Source organism: Herpailurus yagouaroundi, unplaced genomic scaffold (genome assembly GCF_014898765.1).
Source record: "Herpailurus yagouaroundi ecotype Mexico unplaced genomic scaffold, PumYag 28, whole genome shotgun sequence".
Classification (NCBI taxonomy): Eukaryota; Metazoa; Chordata; class Mammalia; order Carnivora; family Felidae; genus Herpailurus; species Herpailurus yagouaroundi.
The window spans coordinates 110,633,117-110,653,067 of NW_024412376.1; the positions used below are offsets into that span (position 1 = coordinate 110,633,117).

A 19,951-nucleotide genomic window follows, 5' to 3' on the forward strand; every position below is an offset into this window, starting at 1 on the left:
TCGGAAACAGGCTCCAGGCTCTGAGCCATCAGCCCAGAGCCTGATGCGGGGCTCAAACTCACGGACCGCGAGATCGTGACCTGGCTGAAGTCGGACGCTTAACCGACTGCGCCACCCAGGCGCCCCAATAGTTTGCCCATTTAAACAGATTGTTCGCATATAGTTTCATCCCAGAAACTACACATGCTATGTCTATCCTCTTCACATTATCAAGGACAAATTTGAAAAAAAAAAACAAAAAACTGAAAACTACTCAATTCAAATCAGAACCCATTAAAGAAAAGGCTAAGGCAAAGGTGCCAAAGTTCAGCCTATCCGAATGCCAATGAAATTGTTAAGGTGTCCCAGAACCATGTAATTACATTTTTTTTTAAAAAACAGACATTTTTTATTATAAAATGTACTATAAGCTACTATCCACCCTTCATAGTAACTGTGCATAACAATATATTTGCAATAAAGTTTCCTACTTTTCCTTTTGTCTTGGTACTTGACATGTTATAGAAAAATTTATTTCAGAAGTTAGATCTTTAAATGCTTGCAATTACAAAACTGTTGTAACCTTGCAGGAAGAGTTTCTCAGGTAAAGTTTATTTATTCCAAGGCTGGAAGAGAAAGAAGATGAAGAAGAAGGAGGAGGAGAAAGTACACTCAGTTGAATGTACTTTGAGTGACTGCCAACCAAACAGTATCTCTCTCGTTTATTGAAGAAAAGAGAAGGCCCACTGGGAATCACTGAATTTTGCAACTTTCCAATCATATGATTAAATGTAATTAAGAAAAGACAAGACCTCTAACTTATATGCATGCCAATTTAACAGTGGAAAATAGATGTGACCTTTGTCCTAGAATATAATCCAACTATATAAGACTATTAAAATAATAAATTTCTTGCTAACTAATAAGTGCCTCATTACACCAAAGGAGCCAAGGCTAGTGTGTATCTGGGATAAATTATGTTTTTAAGGAGACCTCTTAAATTTCTAGATCAACTGTGAAAGTTACTGCAAAACAGTGTATGTAACTACAATTACATAGATGATTAGATTCCTTTTCCTTCAGCCTTGTTACAGAAGAAATAAACTTGTTCTGAAATGGAATGTTCCAAAGTAATCCAGTAGAGAAAAGACAGAGAAGTCAGTATATACTGGGAAGAGAGCAGTCTCTCTCCACACCCGCATGGTAAGTGCACATATCTATGCTTGATGGCCATGCCCTATAATCAGGTTTTCCAAAGATAGACTGGGTCAGTATGCCAAGTAGAAACACAAATGGGTGTTCATTTGTGCTGTCCCACTGGAAGTAAAACATCAATACCCTTTTCCTCTGTTGGCTGGCTTTCTTGTTGAAACTTGTGATGGCTTTCCTTTTTACCCAGGTTTGGCAGCAAAAACTGAATCACACTGGGAGACTGGTCTTTAACATATATTCTCATAACAGTGAAGTCCAACATTACCCATATGAATATTCCCTGAAGGAAAACTGAAAGCCAATAACCATTTTTGCAGAGACGTCATTGTCTCAAAGAAATAAAGAATGTGAGGGGTGCCTGGGTGGCTCAGTTGGTTAAGCATCCAGCTTTGGCTCAGGTCATGATCTCACATTAGTGAGTTCAAACCCTATGCCGGGCTCTCTGCTGTTAGTGCAGAGCTTACTTTAGATCCTCTGTCTCCCTCTCTCTCTGATCCTTCCCCTCCCGCTCCCCCTCGAAAACGTGTTCTCTCTCTCTCTTCTCTCTCTCTCTCTCTCTCAAAAATAAACATTTAAAAGAAAGAAAGAACTTGGGGTGGTAGGAGATAGCAGTAGCCCTTCTTCCTGGCTTTGGGCCAACACCAAAGGTAGACCATGGCTTATTCTTTTGCCAGTTTGTATCATGAACCTATTAGCTAATGCCTAGCCACCTTGAAAGTCTTAATAATGAGCATAGGCTTCTTCACTAATACCAAATAATCCATTCTAATTACTGCCATATTACTAAAGGTCAGTACTCGAATGACCTAACACTCAGGAATACACGAATACCCTTCAAAAAAGAGTATTCTCTGCATTCCACTGGTCATATATAATTTCTCAGGTCTAATAATTCTATCCTTTGCACAGTCTTCATTTGTGCTCTGTGTTAGAAGAACCAGTAAAAATTCAAAGTTTTAATTTTTAGGAAAGGGAAAAGTAGGGGAAAGATGTTAAAAAAAAAAAAAAAAAGAGGGTGGAAGAGTTGGCTGTGCTTCAAACTTCATATAAAGAAAGACTGTGCCTTCCAGAAGTTAAATTGGGATAATTTTCCTACTACTGAAACCATTCTCTTTATTTTCTGAGACACAGAGCTTAACCTGAACTTCCTGACTAATACTGAATATGCTGTAGTGCTGGGAATCCATATAGGATATTTTTGGTCAAATCCAATCATTAGCCAACTAAAAAGTATAGAGCATTACAAAGGATAGTATTGTGTTTTCTGAGTGTATGGGCTCACAGTAGAAACTGCATTAAGCTAGAGAAGTCTAGTGGGTTAGTTCTCTATGGAATAAAATAAGTCTATGAATTGGGGTCTCCACAGAAGGCAAAGATCTCAATTTTATAAGTCAGCCAGAAAAATACTCATAGAACATTTTCATATATAAAATGAATCCCTTCTAAATACTAAACTTTTATTAGTCTGAGACATTTGAGAGCTTTTAATGGAGGAAAATCTCCTATCACATCTGGAAACTGGACATCATAAATGGTGGTCAGAAATTACTGCAAAAACATTCTGAAGCAGAGAATGTTCCAAGAACTAAAGATTACTAAAAATCTGAATCATTTCTGGAGGTACAATCACCTTCCAGCCTCCCAACAGGATCTGGGTGGAGCGGACTACTAAGAATCAAGGTACTATTTCTCCATTCCTTCATTCTGTTAGAACATATTTCTTGACTATGGATAGTATCGCAGGTAGTTGTAGACTAGAAATATAGTGGTGAACAACAAAAAAAAAAAATTCCTGCCCTCGTGAAACTTTAATTTTATTGGGAAGAGAAAATAATAAGGTATGCAATATGCTAAATGGTGGTAAGTGCCAAGGACAAAATAACAGAGGATGGAGGTTATGGAGTGTTGGGGGAAGGTTTCAACTTTAGATGGGGTAGCCACTGAGAAGATAATATTTGAATAAATACCTGAAGGAGGTGAGGAAATGAGCCATGTAGATAACTGGGGTTGCAGCAAGGTGAGCACTTCAGACAGAGAGAACAGCAAGTGTGATGTCCCTGACACAGGAACATGACTGGACAGTGAGTGAACAGGGGAGAGAAGCAGGAGATGAGGTCAAAGATATCATTGTGGATTGTTCATGAGGGAGATAAGGGCAGGTGCAAAGAGATGGACTAATTAGGAAGCATGTGCAGTAATCTAGATGAGAAATGATGGTGGCTGGGACCTGGGTTGTGGCAGTGCTGAATGTGAGATGTGGTGAGATTCTGAGTATCTCGATATCTTGGAGGGTAAAATTAATAGGAGTTGCCAACGGATCAAGTAAGGGGTGTAGAGAAAGACAGAAGACAAGGAAGACTCCAATGTTTCCGGCTTGAGTAACTAGAAGAATGGAGTTGTTCACTGCGGTGCAAAACTCTGTAGGAGAAGCAGATCTGAGGCAGGAAGATTAGCAGCTCAATATTAGACACGTTATTTTGAGAAGGGGATTAGCCATCCAATTATTTGTTTTCAGTCATATAAGGAAAGAATCTGGGCTAGAGAACTTAAGTAAAGATGGCATCAGCATATTGATGAATTAGTTTGAAACTTCAAACATAGGTCCTCTTCTGAGTTTTATCAATGGTGTGCTAGGTACCTTGGGTCTGTCATTCAGCTGTTCATCAGTCAGAAAGAGATGACATCACAGAACTCCAACTTTGGTCAAGTAATATTTCTAAGAAAGTATTATATTTAGAACAGTTGTTTCTAAAGGCAATTGGTTCTCAACTAATCACACTTAAAAAAATATGACTGAGCACCTATTATGGTACCAGGCACAATGAGGCACTGGGAATACAGTAGTGAAAGATAGACATGGTGGTCCCTGCTTTCAGATGAATTGGTGTAATGAAGAAGACAAAATGTAAACAATAATATCATATCTACATTTAATTAACCAATAGTGAGGCGTCTGGGTGGCTCAGTCAGTTAAGCATCTGACTCTTGATTTCGGTTCAGGTTATGATCTCACAGTTCATGAGATCCAGCCCCACGTCTGGCTCTGTGCTGACAGTGCAGAACCTGCTTGGAATCCTCTCTCTCTGCCACTCCACTGCTCATGCATGCGTTTTCTCTCTTTCGCTCTCTGTCTCTCTGTCTGTCTCTCTCTCTCCCTCAAAATAAATAAATAAGCATTTTTAAAAAATTAATCAATATTAATTGTGGCAAGTCTTATACAGAAGTTATAGAGTATAGGGGCACCTGGGTGGCTCAGTCAGTTAAGCATCTGACTTCGGCTCAGGTCATGATTTCACAGCTTGTTGGTTATGGCCCCACGTTGGGCTCTGTGCTGACAGCTCAGAGCCTGGAGCCTGCTTCGGATTCTGTGTCTCCCTCACTCTCTCTGCCCCTCCTCCATTCGCGCTCTGTGTGTGTCTCTCTCAAAACTAAACATTAAAAACAATGTAAAGAAGTTATAGAGTGTAGACTAGTGTGAGTCTATTTCTTCCTGGAAAGCACCCCCCTCCCACCAACAACACATGGTGTACTCCCACCACACATTCTCTCCAGCAGTACAGTCTCTCAGGGACTGATGACATCACCAAAAATGACACCTGTGTTCTCAAGGAAATAAGTCCTTAAAGATGGTAAAGTATTCAAAATTATCTGAATCTTTAAGAATCTTAAACGAAAGTACAATGTCCATTTCACTCAACGTTGAATTACCTACAGAGTGAACTGTTACCTCCTCCTTTCTGAGACCAGAGGTCATATAAAATAGAGCCTGTCTTTGACTGAAAGAAAAAGCAGAAAGCTACACCTGAAGTCTACTCTCTGATAGGTACTCACACAGGAATTTCAAGATGAGAATAAGAATAAAAGTAGCTCTTCTGGTCACAACTGACTATACCAGTATACACACAGGGATGGCATTGTAGAGCTATGAGATATGCATGAAGTTAGAGAGGTGCAATGCAGTATCACCCTCAGTTGATAGAACAGAGCACTCAAGCTCGGGAAGACTCCATGAGTGCATGACTGGCCCAAAGCTAAGTAGCCCATTAGCACCAAAGCTAAGACTAGACCAAAATCTCCCCAACACTTAATTCAGGCTGCACCAGTACAATTCTTACTATGGTTTTTTTTCTCCTAGAAAGAAGGAAAAGAAAAAATTAAATGGAGATACTAGTAGAAGGTTCCAATTTGAAGGCCTTCTTTTGGAGGATGTTTTATGAACCCAAGGTATACTTTATGTAGGACTTTTAATACCCAGGTTATAGGTACTGAGAGAAAGGAATGAGAGAGAGTTACTGTATCATGGAAAGAGGTCCTGAAAAACCAAGAATGAAGAACTTCAACAGGGAGCGTAAGAGGTGGAGAAGTAGAAATGTGCTACAGGCAGCTTTTTAATAAGGAGAAAATATTAACAGAAGAGTTCAAACAAACACACTTGCTTTAAGTGTCTGTATGTTAGAAAGACAGTTATCCAGCAAATGGAAAATAACATATTTAAGATGAGGTCTCTTTCCTTAATGCTACTAGGAGGGCCAGGAGCAAAATGTAATGATTTTTTTTTTTTTTCTGAGCACAGTTTAAATTATGGAAGATAAGAGATTATCCATGGATTCTACTCTACTTTTTTTTTTCTACTGAATTTTTTTTAAAGCAGATTGTTTCCACATGGATAAACTACCTAGAAATTCTTGGTGAGAAATAAAAGCTTCTCTACCATTATCAAATGAATTAATTTATAAAGCTTTTCTACTATTAAAAATCCTAAATGGCTGAAGACATTCAAAAGTACTTTACAACAGGGGCGCCTGGGTGGCTCAGTCGGTTAAGCGTCCGACTTTGGCTCAGGTCATGATCTCACAGTTTGTGAGTTCAAGCCCTGCATCGGGCTCTGTGCTGACAGCTCAGAGCCTGGAGCCTGCTTCGGATTCGGTGTCTCCTCTCTCTACCCAACTTGTGCTCTGTCTCTCTATGTCTCTCAAAAAATAAATGTAAAAAATTTAAAAAAAAAAGTACTTTACAACAGAAATAATAAATCCATAAACCTACAGAGCACAAGTCTCAGTAACTAAACAAAAATTACCAAAAAAATCCAATGAACTTGATGAACACTTGATTACAAATGACATGATGCATGAAGCTTTTAAGACATGCCCCAGAAATAAGGTGCTTGGCTGGATCAGTCAGAAGAGCATGAGACTCTAGATCTTGGGGTCATGAGTTCTAGCCCCATACTGGGTGCAGACCCCAGAAAATAAATGTTCTTCCTTTACTCCCAAAAGAACCTCATCCAGTAAAGGAAAGACTATTGGGTTAGTGGTTCTTTATATCTCATCAACTTTTACTGATCATAGATGATAAAAAATATATTTCTTTCTGATTCTAGAATGACCTAACAAGAACCAGAACAGCAAACATAAATCTCTTTTCCATCTACATCTCTAGAAGACTTTCACTTATTTTGCTTTTTTTTAAACCCAAAGCCATGATAATGATTTGACTTGCCTCACTTCTGATTATAATGAACACACTTGAGACTCTTCAGTAAGATACAGTGACCTATGTGTGAGCTTCTTTTGCTCACTTCTTTTTTCCCAGTACTTCATGAGTGCCTGACATATACTATGCATTCAAAAAAACACAGGCTGAAGTTAACTGATTTGAATTAAATTACAGACTATAAAAGGTGTGTCTTAACAATATTTTTCTTGTGAAAGTGAAATATATTGAATCTCCATGTGATTATGACAGTAAGAGACCAATAACTGCATTATATCTAAGTTTTTATATTATATAATTGCTGTATATCCTAGAATTACAGCGTGGAGTATATAACGGAGTCTACATCCAGAAAGAAAGTAAAGCTCTATTATCATGAGACAAATGAAGCCTTAGATGTATCGGTAGTGCTTAACAATTTACAAAGTATTTCCATATGTATACACGCATATAAACATGTATATAAATATCCATGCTATAATTAGACAAATATTAAGTAGTATTACACTTACATATATTATCTATCTTATATTGTGTTCATATATATTATATGTAGTAGATCATTTTATTGATGATGAAATCAAAGTTCTGAGAAACTGAGTACTGGGCAGCTAACAGGTGAGAAATCTGAAATTGAACTCAGGTCTCTAAACTTCCAATTCGAGTGAACGTTCTACTTGGCTTTTTATTGGATACTTAAAAGATAATATATTTTCACTTGGAATAATGGCAAGTTTGTGGATAAACAGTCATTGTCTTTGCAACCTCCCTCCTAACTGGGAATGGACAAAAAAATCAGACATGATTTCACAAGATACCCTGGCATGTGGAGACTGTGGACACATATCTTTAGCCTATCATGTTAGGGTGCTTGAGTTTATCTAAGACATTTTACTATTAAACAGCATAGAATGGAGGTTTACTTCTAATTCCTTATAAAGGTTAAAACTGTAACAACACGGATCAATGAAACAATGTTCCAGCAGTGTACTAAAGGGTGCCCTGCATCCACATCAATACAAAAGAGAATTAAAAGAATCCTTTCATTCCTTAACCCAGCCAACATGATGCTCATCAGTTATTCAAAGTGTGGAGAGAGAAACATGCTCACGGACAACAATCTTGCCCTGCATTTGATTCCCCAGGTCAGCAGTGCACAGCCAGCCATGCCTCACCTCGCTGTCTCCTTCCACTCCATCTCCTGCCCATCCACGGCCAGCAGCTCATCCAGTTCGGTGAAGAGTTGAGGGGGTGCGGGGCTGTCATCCTCCTCACCCAAGATGAATCGGATACGTTCTGCAGCAGGAGAGACTGCGGAAGTGAAAATACTGCGGTTAAACACTGGCTGGACAACCCTGAGGAAAGTGTAGCTTCGAGCTCTTCCTCTGTCCCCAAGGCTATTGGACTTCCCAGCCATGTTTTCCGTGGACATCCTCCGTGCTGGGCCTCCCTTATCCCCAACCTAAAGACAGAAAGAACTCAAAGCCCTTCTCTGTTCCTTCAGTCCTAAGCTGTATCTCAGCTCGCCACCGCTCTCCAGGACAGGGCTCCGGTTCTGTGTGGAGTGTCACAAAGAACCTTTAGCCCTCAGATGAGCTGAGGTCCAACCACATGACCTTCCCTCCTTCCCCACTTATGACCCATCCAAAATTAGTAGACAGAAACCAGCCTGAGCCAATCACTTCTTCTACAGCAATGGGAGGGGGCAACAGAGCACTCCAATCCTGAGTTACCCCAGGCCCTTGCCTCCCTCCCACCCTCCCTCTGTCCAATGCCTAAAGCTCATGCCCTCACAGGATCCTTGCTGCCCGTAACTTGCTAAGTGCAAAGTTGATGAGGGAATATTTAACAAGATGGGGCCTCTTCTTTACATAATGGCAGTACCCAAAAATGTTTAGTCACACTTCAATACACTTGAAAAACAAGCCCAAGTAAACTATTGTACACCTGAGGAAAAAAACTTTTCTGACACACTCAAGCACATAATTGAATGCCCTACTAGCTCCTTTTGACCCTATCTCCTGAAAATCTTGTAACAAAAAATTAACTAGAACTTCCCTCAGGTTGTGGTTAATTTTCCCTTTTTTTTTTTTTTAAAGGAAAACATCTAAAAACTGATGGCCATATTACAAAACTAAGGCACAGAGATACTCTTTAAAATCCCTAGGTAGGGGCGCCTGGGTGGCGCAGTCGGTTAAGCATCCGACTTCAGCCAGGTCACGATCTCGCGGTCCGTGAGTTCGAGCCCCGCGTCGGGCTCTGGGCTGATGGCTCAGAGCCTGGAGCCTGCTTCCGATTCTGTGTCTCCCTCTCTCTCTGCCCCTCCCCCGTTCATGCTCTGTCTCTCTCTGTCCCAAAAATAAATTAAAAAAAAACGTTGAAAAAATAAAATAAAATCCCTGGGTAAAGCCAAGAATGGTATATCCATGTGAATGTAGTCCAGGTACACAGATACATATGTGTATATGCACACACACACACACACACACACACACACACACACACACACAAGATTGCAGAAATATATGTACTCAATAAAAAAAGAAAATTCTTACCATCTGAAAACTACTATAATAGGACAGGATGCAATGCCACAGATCAGAAAATACTACAAATAAACTCATGGAAAATATTCAACCTAACTAGTCATCAAAACTAATTATGAAAGTAATGAGGTGTCTGGGTGGCTCAGTCAGTTAAGCATCCAATTCTTGATTTTGGTTCAGGTCATGATTTCACGGTCATGATCAAGCCCCACATCGGGCTCCACGCTGTCAGTACAGAGCCTGCTTGGGATTCTCTCTCTCTCCCTCTCTCTCTCTGCCCTTCCCCTGCATGCTCTCTCTCTCAGAATAGGATAGGATAGGATAGGATAGGATAGGATAGGATAGGATAGAATAGAATAGAATAGAATAGAATAGAATAGAATAGAATAGGATGTTTTACCTATGAAAATGGCAAATATTTTCAAAAATGATCATCCCAATGTTGCCAGAGATTTAGAACATGTACACCAGCACCTCTCAGTTTATGTCACTGGTAGAAGCCTAAATGGGAATATCTCTCTGAAAGGAAATTTAAAAGGATATGAAAATGTTTTAAAAGTATATATATCACGTGAGCCAGTAATGCTACCACTAAAAAGACATTCATTCCGAGTAATAGTTGTTATCTCAAAGACTGAGGTATCCACTGCAACACTGTTGATAACTGTGAAAAATAAAAGCCTAAATGTCCAAAAAGGATTGGTTAAATAAACTGTATTACAACTATCCAATAAATTACCATGTAGTTATAAAACATGAAGTCAAGATTATTTTTTGATATATATACAAGATTAAATGAAAAATAAAATTGCAAAATCATGCAAATAAAGTGATCCCACTTTAGTAAAGAAAAAAATACAAATATATCCACAAAAGAAAGTCCGGAATTGAGAGAGCCCTAACTCTGCATGGTTCCAGTGTGTGTGAATTCCAGGCACCACCATTTAGTTAAAGAAAACCAGTCCCCCAATAATACAGTTCAAATTTCAGTTATCATAGTGTATTAACTGTGAGTAATTGCACAAAGGACGAATTTCACTGCTAGCTCTTCAGTCCATAAGTTACTATGTAAATAACATATATACATCATGATCAGTGACCAATCATAATGCTTTTTGCAAAGTCTGTCAGTGATTGGTCACTGGCCATCTGGTACCCAGTTCATATGCAGGCAGCAAAGTGTGTATCTGTGTTGCCTTCCTACCTTTCAATGATAAATTCATATAATATAAATAACCAAAAGAGGGAAGTAGCCAAAAGAGATGGAAGTCGAGTACAGACCAAAAGTGATATGGTAGAAATGAAATCTGTGTAAATGTAAAAGGGGTTACAGAAGACAGAACGCTGCTCATGGGGAGGTTGACAATGCTGCCAATCGACATGTGAGAGAATCTAGACACACAGTCAAAAGGCGCACGCACAGCGCAGCACACAAACTTCACAATGTAAATAACGAAAGTGGCTGAACCAAAACAATAAAGATGTCCCAGAGGAAGTGATGCTAGCAAAACAGAAAACAAACAAAAAACCCACACACATAAAAAAAAAACCAAAACTCACATTAAAGGAACTCTCAGAGACATTTCTTGACATGGAAAGCAAAAAGGAGAAAATGTTGGAAGCGGATCCAAACTTAGGAGTGCAATTCGGTTGGGAACAGAAAAAGATGCTTGCTTCATATCATAAGTTGTACAATGGGACGAAGGCAAGCCTATTCAAACTACTTCTGAGAAGATTTTAAGAAGAAACAAAACACTTTAATCTCAATGCTTCTGATGATTTAGAGTGTGCTAAATATTACTTTTACTATTTTTTTCATTTTCCTATATCTTTATAACAAACAGCAAGAGAGATTTCAATGACACGGCAACATTTTTTAAAGGTCAAAGAGGGGCGCCTGGGTGGCGCAGTCGGTTAAGCGTCCGACTTCAGCCAGGTCACGATCTCGCGGTCCGTGAGTTCGAGCCCCGCGTCAGGCTCTGGGCTGATGGCTCAGAGCCTGGAGCCTGTTTCCGATTCTGTGTCTCCCCCTCTCTCTGCCCTTCCCCCGTTCATGCTCTGTCTCTCTCTGTCCCAAAAATAAATAAAAAACGTTGAAAAAAATTAAAAAAAAAATAAAGGTCAAAGAAAAATAGTAGCTTTTCTCATTGATTATTAGGATTGCTTTGCATTAACTTCAGCTTGAATAGTCATATTTATGGCCTCGCACTACCACGCAAAGCAAGGACGGCCTATATATACAACTTTTAAATGTTATACAGTTTATTTCTAGGGCTTCTATTTTCTTCCTTTCACTTTTCTATCTGTTCTGCAGTGTGCACAATTCATTCATGCATTCATTCAGCAGTATTTATGGAGTACTGTCTTTGCTCTAAATAGGCTTAGTTTCAGGCTCTGAAGATAAAGGAAAAAACTTGACAAGATCCTTGTTCTTATCAAGTTTACATCTCTAGAAAGGGATGCAAACATTAACTAATTAATTGTTCAGTGAATAATTAGTTGCTTAAATGAATGAATAAATTAGTACATAAACAAAAAAAATATATCTGCAGACTGTTCTGTGTTTGTGGAACATTCAAATAAGATAATTGAATATATATTAACATAAGATACAATATATTTAATTTCAGTAATTAGAGAAAAAATGACTGTGAAATTTCTTAACATCTCTGTAAGAAACAAAAATGAAACTTGCAGAACTTTTACGTAAAAAGACTTGCAATGCCTTTCCAACCAAGAAATGGAAAGTGTAATCATTCTAGAGAATCATGGAAGTCATGAAAGAAATGATGGGGGTGGGTAAGAAGTGATGAGTACAATTTGGAATCTGTCTAAGACTTCAGACTACTAAAAATGTGGTTATACAATAGTGGTTCTGAAACAATCAGAGATTTGATGGACTTTTCATCAACGTTCAACATCAAAGATCGCTGAGGTAGAACTAGCTTTTGGAAAGGAAAAATGTACATTTAGAGGATCAATTTTTTTGTTCATTTCTAAAAACGTGATGTTAGTCCCCACCTCTAACAGAGAAGAATAAATCTTTCTCCTCATTAGAAAAGAGACTCTACCTGCAGAGCCACAGCACATATCTCTGCTCAGCTCTGATACAAGGAGCAGTACTCTGAGATCCAGGATCCTCAAATTAGGAAAGCACAACTCACTGCTTATCAGACAGACTTAGCTGTGGCTTCCACACACTGGAATGGAAGAAGGCTGTGACATTACTACCAGTTTGCACTCTCTGGGTCTCATGTGTAACTTGTCTTATGTACTAAGCACAGCTTCTGAACGACCAGTATAACAATCCCCTTTGGGATAAAATTCCAAAATCTTGTGTCATAAACTCGCTTGATACTCCAGTAAGTTTCTTTCCTCAGTTGCTCCCCTAAGGTTCCCCAGAAATTAGAAGAGGCCACAGCAATTGTACTGCGAATACAGACCTATGGGAAGGGCATACTCTGTAGCCAGCAAATACTCTTCCCCATTTCTAACATCATTCTTAACATAAAGATATGCAGAATGAGAGTCTCCCTAATGAAGGATGTCAGGAATTCATTTTTTCCCCGTAACTTTTAATCAAATAGGGAAATGAGCTAAATAGAAGACATAGCATTGAGATTAGGCATATAGACTCTGGAACCAAACTACCTACGTTTGGATCCAAACTCTGCTACTTTTATGCTGTATGACCTGAGACAAGTTAATTACCCTTTCTGTGTCTCAAGTTCCCCACCTGAAAAACAGGATGGTGATGATCATTATAGAGGCTAAAATACAAGGTTTAAATTAGTTTGAAAATTGCCAGCCCTTACCAGCAAAACCTGACTAGCTTCTAAGAAAGAAAGTACTTACAGATATTGGCCCTAAGAGCCCCTATATGTTGAAAATATATAAGGTAGGAAAGAAAAAGGCCAAAAGTTCTGCACGTGTTACTTCAGTGAATTTAGTAACTTTGGCAATGAGAACATAAAGGTGTACCTTTCTGGGAAACAGCCAATAAAAGAACAGGGGAAAATAAACCTTTTTAGTCTCACTTTAATACGGGAGGGGAGAAAACATCAGGAAATCAACCTGCATTACAGATGAATAGATTATGATTCTAAGTAATAACTAACCTAGTTTCATCACAAAAGAGAACCTGGAGAAAAATGAAAGAGAGTGACAGGGAGACAGGAAATAAGGGAGAGAAAGAAAAACTGTCAAATTAATCCAATCACCTTTGTCAGAACAGAAGGCCTGTAGATCAAAGCCAAGTTAATGCCTCTAATCTGCCTTGATTTTTTTTTCTTCTTTTTTTATTCTGCCCTCTGGTTAGAATGTGTTTTGGATTTTTTTTTTTTCAAAAAAAAACCAAAAATACCCACTCCCACCACCAGCACCCACAGCACACATCACGTACACATCATCACAACCGAATGATTGTTGAGCCTGAACTTGGCCTCAGAGCAGCCACTGTCTATCAATCAAAGATGATGTATGAGAGGACACTTCACCATGCCTGGCTAAACAGTCAACTCTCAGTTTGCCTTTCATGTCACTTTGGGTCCAATCTGTGTGTCCAACCAGTCTCCTACAACACCCCAGAAGTGTCTGGTGACAGAAGAACATACCTGCTCAGTTTTGCACCAAGCTCAGCCAGGAGTCCCAGTGTCACAAGCAAGCTCAGAGGTGTTTATTGCTGCTGTCACAGTTCATCTGCTAACCTGTGTCCCAGAAGATGGGCAATGGCAAGAACAGAAACCTACCCTGGCCCCGTTCAGGAATGAATTTAAGAATTTCCAGAGAAGGACCACAACCTCAGCAGAAGGTAAACAGAATTTTGTGATTATGGGTAGGAAGACATGACTCTCTCTTCCCTAGAAGAGCTGACCTTTAAAGGACAGAATTAATCCAGTTCTAAGTAGAGAACTCAAGGAACCTTCACAAGGAGCTCATTTTCTAGCCAAAAGTCTGGATGATGACTTAAAACGTATTAAGCAATCAGAATTAACAAAGAAGTGGACGTGGTTTGGACAGTGGGAGGCAGTTCTGCTTATAAGGAAACTATGAACAAGCCAGGCCATCCTAGACTAGCTGTAACAAGAATCATGCAGGAATTTGAAAGCAACACATTTTTTCCATAAATTTATTTGGAGAAATGTAAACTTCTCCCAGAATACCCAGGTGTTCTTTCTGGTGTCCAGGAGGAAAAAAGTGTTATGTATAAATTTGAAGTGTATAAAGATAACAATTAATGTGAATGTGTTTTCTGATTTACTTCAAGTTGCTCCCTCTCCCCTCTAATTGTATATTTTAATATTAGGAAAAAAAGACTTTGGTTGGCTTTAGAACAATGGGTAATTATTTCTTTTTTTCCCCTTAATCTTTTTTAATGTGTTTATTTTTTAATTTACATCCAAGTTAGTTAGCATATAGTGCAACAATGATTTCAGGAGTAGATTCCTTAATTCCCCTTACCCATTTAGCCCATCCCCACTCCCACAACCCCTCCAGCAACCCTCTGTTTGTTCTCCATATTTAAGAGTCTCATGTTTTGTCCCCCTCCCTGTTTTTACATTATTTTTGCTTCCCTTCCCCTATGTTCATCTGTTTTGTATCTTAAAGTCCTCATATGAGTGAAGTCATATGATATTTGCCTTTCTCTGACTAATTTCGCTTAGCATAATACCCTCTCTTTCCATCCATGTAATTACAAATGGCAAGATTTCATTCTTTTTGATTGCCGATTAATACTCCATTATATATATACACAACATCGTCTTTAACTGGATAATTATTTCTAAGCAATGTGTTTTATTTATTAATCTTAATCTTAACTAGACTATAATTAAGATTAATCTTAACTAGATTATGCCAAATACCATTTGTGGAACTTTTCTTGTTATCACTGTCTGAATACTCATCAAGGATGAGCACCTGCCTAGGGTAGCACATCTACCAAGACACCAAAGTGGGAGAATCCCCAGATAGCATGGGTTGAAACCATGACCTTTAAAGATAGGAGCAAGACAGATCTGTGCAAAAGTCTGAAGTAAATTATACATAGAAGAGCCAGAACTCAGATATTAACAGAAAATTAGATCAAAGTAGGGACATGAATTACTCTATGTATATCACACTTCTGAAAAAAAGTTCTGTTCGCTCAAATAGGAAATCAGTGAGTTGAGAACTCCAGTATAATCCATATGGATAGTGAAGAAGCAGGTAGGAGACCATCCTTTGAAGGTTAAAAGATAAGGTCTGAGATATCTAAAAACCCTGTTTCTGATCTTGGGTGAGATTCCATGAGACACTGCAATATAGAACAGGCTTCTCTTCACAAAAAAAGAATAATAACAGGCATATGGCTAAAATTAAAAATTCAAAGGCATAATGAAGTGAAAATGGATAATGCTAGCAACCAAAATTAGTAATTAGAAACTAAACTTCACAAATTTATCAAATTAAAATTAAAACATGTTTTATCCACCATGTTAGCAAAGACTTTAATTGTTAGATACCCAAAGAAATAGCCTTTTCTTCCTTGTAAACTTATATAAACTTTTTAGAGTGTAAGTGAGCAATATCAATTCAAAATCAAAATATTCTGGGTTTGGAGCCAGAACTTCTGCTTCTAGAAATTAATCTTGAACAAAGAGATGGACCCAAGAGTATTTGTGGCACCATTTTTTTTTTTTTTTTTATCTTTGAAACACCCCTGTTGTTGATAAGAAAAAAGAAAGGAGGGAAGGAAGGAAGGAAGGGAGGGAGGGAGGGAGGGAGAGAGGAAGAAAAGAATATACCTGCTCATCTTCAGATCTTTTTTTTCATTTTTCCTGTCTATTTATAGTCTTTTCTCTCCTCTCTATCTAACTCTGACTCAATTTCCAAGGCCCAGCTGAAAATTCTATCTTTTCTAATAACTTATATTAACCATTCACAGAAACATGCATCTCTCCTTTATTCAAACCATAACAACACTTTGCCTGAATTATCATTTGGGCACCAACAAATATATATCCTGGCCATTATTACCAAACTTTTGTTGATGTGACCTCTCTCAAAACTAATCACCAAGCTCCTGGAAGACAGAGTTTTGTCTATGTACTTTCCTTAAAGACCAACACAGTTCCACGTACCTAATCATCACTTGAAATATTAATGAGTTAGATATGGATGAATAAACCCTGGACATTTTCAAGTACATGAAGACATAACCATCTGCAAAAGGAAGCCTCCATTAAGAGCTCTGACATGGAAAATACCTCAGTTTTAGAAGCTGTCCTTCTTCCACCCTCCCCTTAATCCATCTTTGCAGTAGCTTGCACAGGGACCAAAATACAGTCACCGTTTCCTACTGAGTAAGCTGCAAATAAAAGAATGAACACTTCGACCAAGCTATTTTCCTCTGGTAGATGTAATCTCTTCCTACCCTGAGGGACCACAACATTTAATCTGCACTTCTATTAAGACATTTACTATCCACCACTTTGTGTGTTATCCATTGCTGTACTTGGTCTTTGCACCTCTACCAAGCCAACCACCTGCTTCTTCACTCACCTAAGCTATTCTTGGTGCCCACCTTGTGCACAGTCAAGTTATATAAAAAAAAAAAAAAAAGAGAGAGAGAGAGAAAGAGAGAGAGAGAGAGAATAGATATATGAATAAGAAAATAGGGGCGCCTGGGTGGCGCAGTCGGTTAAGCGTCTGACTTCAGCCAGGCCACTATCTCGCGGTCCGTGAGTTCGAGCCCCGCGTCAGGCTCTGGGCTGATGGCTCAGAGCCTGGAGCCTGTTTCCGATTCTGTGTCTCCCTCTCTCTCTGCCCCTCCCCCGTTCATACTCTGTCTCTCTCTGTCCCAAAAATAGATAAACGTTGAAAAAAAAAAAAAGAAAATGAATGGAAGAATAAACAATATATATTCTGCCCCAGTTTCTGACCAAAAAAAAACCACTTTCTTTCTTTGCTCCTTTCCTCTGCTTCCCTGAGGCTTAGCAATAATTAAAATATAGTTTTACATTCTCATTTGATAACTTAATATTTATTAGTTTTTAGTGTATGAGACACTATGTTATTTGTTGAGAGTATACAAAATATTTTTGAGATAAGGTCCCTAACCTTGGGGAACGATGGGGAAAATGCTATCATTAAGAATGTAATATGCAGTTACTAACATTTTTGAATGGTTAAATTGTACCAGGCACTGTGTTAAGTGTCCTTCAATTATTATCTCTTTTATTTTACACAAAAATATGAATTATCTGCTGTTATCAGTATCTTGTATTACTCATATTACAGGCAGGGAAACTGAGTATTTAAGAGACTAAGGGACTTCCCCAAGATCACACAACTAGTAAGTGATATAACCTGAACCCCGCCTGTGTTATTTCCAAGCCCACTTTTTAGCCACCATTCTCTAAAAGATGATCTCATTTTTTTAAAAAAGTGCTACATGAACAGTACAGATAGTAAATATACTGAATTTCAGAAGAGGCAGAAATCATAATGGCATATGAAATAGTCCTAAAGTAAATTAACTGAACATTTGGTTCATTATCCACCAAAAGGCAGTTTGTGAATGTGCCCTTTTGTTTTTGGTCTGGAAAACATCCCACTGTGGCCACCCTACAGGCTACCAAAAAAAAAATTTTTAATAGAAATAATGATGATAATGAACAATTCATACTGAGCATGACAAGCTTACATGCAAATTCCCTTCTGTGGGTTAAATGAAGACCTATTGATTTTGTATTTTCTCCTTGGCAAAATTCACCATCTGGTAAAGTCTTAGCTCTCAAACCAAAGTAATAAAAAGAAATTACTTTTTATTTCTTTAAGTTATCAATGTGCTATCACCAACTGGCTTACATAATTATCATATTATATTTCTCTCCATTCAGAGTTAAAAGTTTGTAGGTCAACACCACGGCTGCTAAAACTTCCACAATTTATCTAATTATTAGACCATAGTAATAATCTAAAAATACACTTAAACGTATATATAAAATCCTCAAACTTCAATTTCACATCCCTAACTGTAAGAACTGAGAAATCGCTAAATAAAGCTACATATACAAATAAATCTTTAAAATACACACATGCATTGTAGTGGTTATCGGTTACTTTTGCCCATTCAGTACCCTTAATCTCTTTTTCTGATAACAGCATCCCACTTGCCTTTGAAAAACCATTTTTATACTTAGAAGTTCAATGAGGATGAATCACTCCCTGTGACCCAGGTCTGGAGAATGAAAATGTCACAAATCCTAGCCACAGCAATTAATTTTTGACTGGACACTTTACCTAATCCAGGACAATCAGAGTAAATAAGTGGCAGCCTTTTGTTGGAATTTCCAGGAAATAAATTTTCACTTTATGCTAAGGTGCCTATAATGGCAATAAACACTTTGAGTGGGGATGACCATCTTGCAACTCTAAGGGAAGAGTCTGCCTGAGAATAAAATAAACATGGAAGAACTCAGAACCAAGGCAGAGACAGGTTACTGGTGCCATTAATTAAGCACCTAGATTCAGCCATGCCTAAAGACAGGTACTTTTCAATCTTACAGGACAACTCCCTTTTACCTTAAAGTAATCTGAGACCATTTTTTTTGGTCACTTGCAACCAAAAGTGTCCTGATATATATGTCTGTGATTCCATTTTAACAGGTCAGAGTGAAACTAATTCACATAAGCCATCCACATATTAGCATCTTCAAATTAATTGCGTTGAAGAACCTGTTTTTATAGAATCCAGGTTTTCTTGGAGTGATCTATACAAGGCATCTAGACTTTCTCCATGCCTTCACATACCTCCACCCCAACAAATCCAGAAAATGACTATTGATTTACATGCTGGCAGGCTCTAGACAGGTAAATTAGATGGTTACTTTTTCTGTTTCAAATTAGCTAAGAAATTGAAACAGCCAAATAGCATTTATTGAGATGAATAATTTTTTTAAATACTTAGGTATCCATGTATTAATAAACTCCCACACATGAAAAGCTGTCAATTATCACAATTATCCTTAATGTGCCATGACATTATTATTCAGCTATAGAAAGTCAATGGTGCGAGGAGCCTGGATTTCAGAACACTACCAAACTATGTGATTTAGAAGCAGAGTAAGTTCCATTTCAGCTAGCAAAAGGCGATTAAGAACTAGAGTTTGCTGAGACATTTTTGGAAAACAGCTGTGTCCTTAGCCTTTCTTTTTCAAAATATTGAGGAAAATAACTTACCTAGAGTTTACATTACAAAATGTTATCACGACCCAAGTCATAAATATAAGATACCCAAAATTCTTTAGGACAAAAAGGTGGTAACCCATACATCCCCCAACTTATCCTGTCTTCCTCCTTTATAATTTCTGCCAACATAGTGGGTTGGAAAAAATGAGAACTAGGCTCCCTGTCAGTAGTGTTAAATGTAGTGCTAAGCCATTTACAAAGAATTAGTCTCAGCGATGGTCTTAGCAGTCAAATAAATTTTATGTATGAAATTCCAGACTTTTTGGTCTGCCAAGTCTTTTATTAACTATTCCAATTATACCATAAAAACATAAGATTCAAATCAGTCATTTTGGGGTTTTAGCAGCCTCAAAAGTGACCTAAACCAAGTAACTGTTATGGACCGAATTATGTCCCCCAAAATTTATGGACTGAAATCCTAACCCCCATTATGATAGAATTTGGAGATGGGGCTTTGGGAGGTAACTAGGTTTAGAGGAGGTTATGAG

General features: G+C 38.2%; 1 protein-coding gene and 1 pseudogene across 4 annotated transcripts in view; one reads left to right on the forward strand and one right to left on the reverse strand.

Moving 5' to 3' along the window:
• The window catches only part of SLC4A4 (solute carrier family 4 member 4), a 304,579-nt gene that overhangs the window by 201,531 nt on the left and 83,097 nt on the right, over positions 1-19,951 (reverse strand). For all 4 annotated transcript variants that reach the window (XM_040481605.1, XM_040481622.1, XM_040481596.1 and 1 more), the window contains exon 4: positions 7,860-7,995. In XM_040481605.1, coding sequence (XP_040337539.1) covers positions 7,860-7,995 — 136 coding nt within the window. The remainder of the gene's footprint in view (positions 1-7,859; positions 7,996-19,951) is intronic.
• Positions 13,936-14,537, forward strand: LOC121039890 (dihydrofolate reductase-like; annotated as a pseudogene).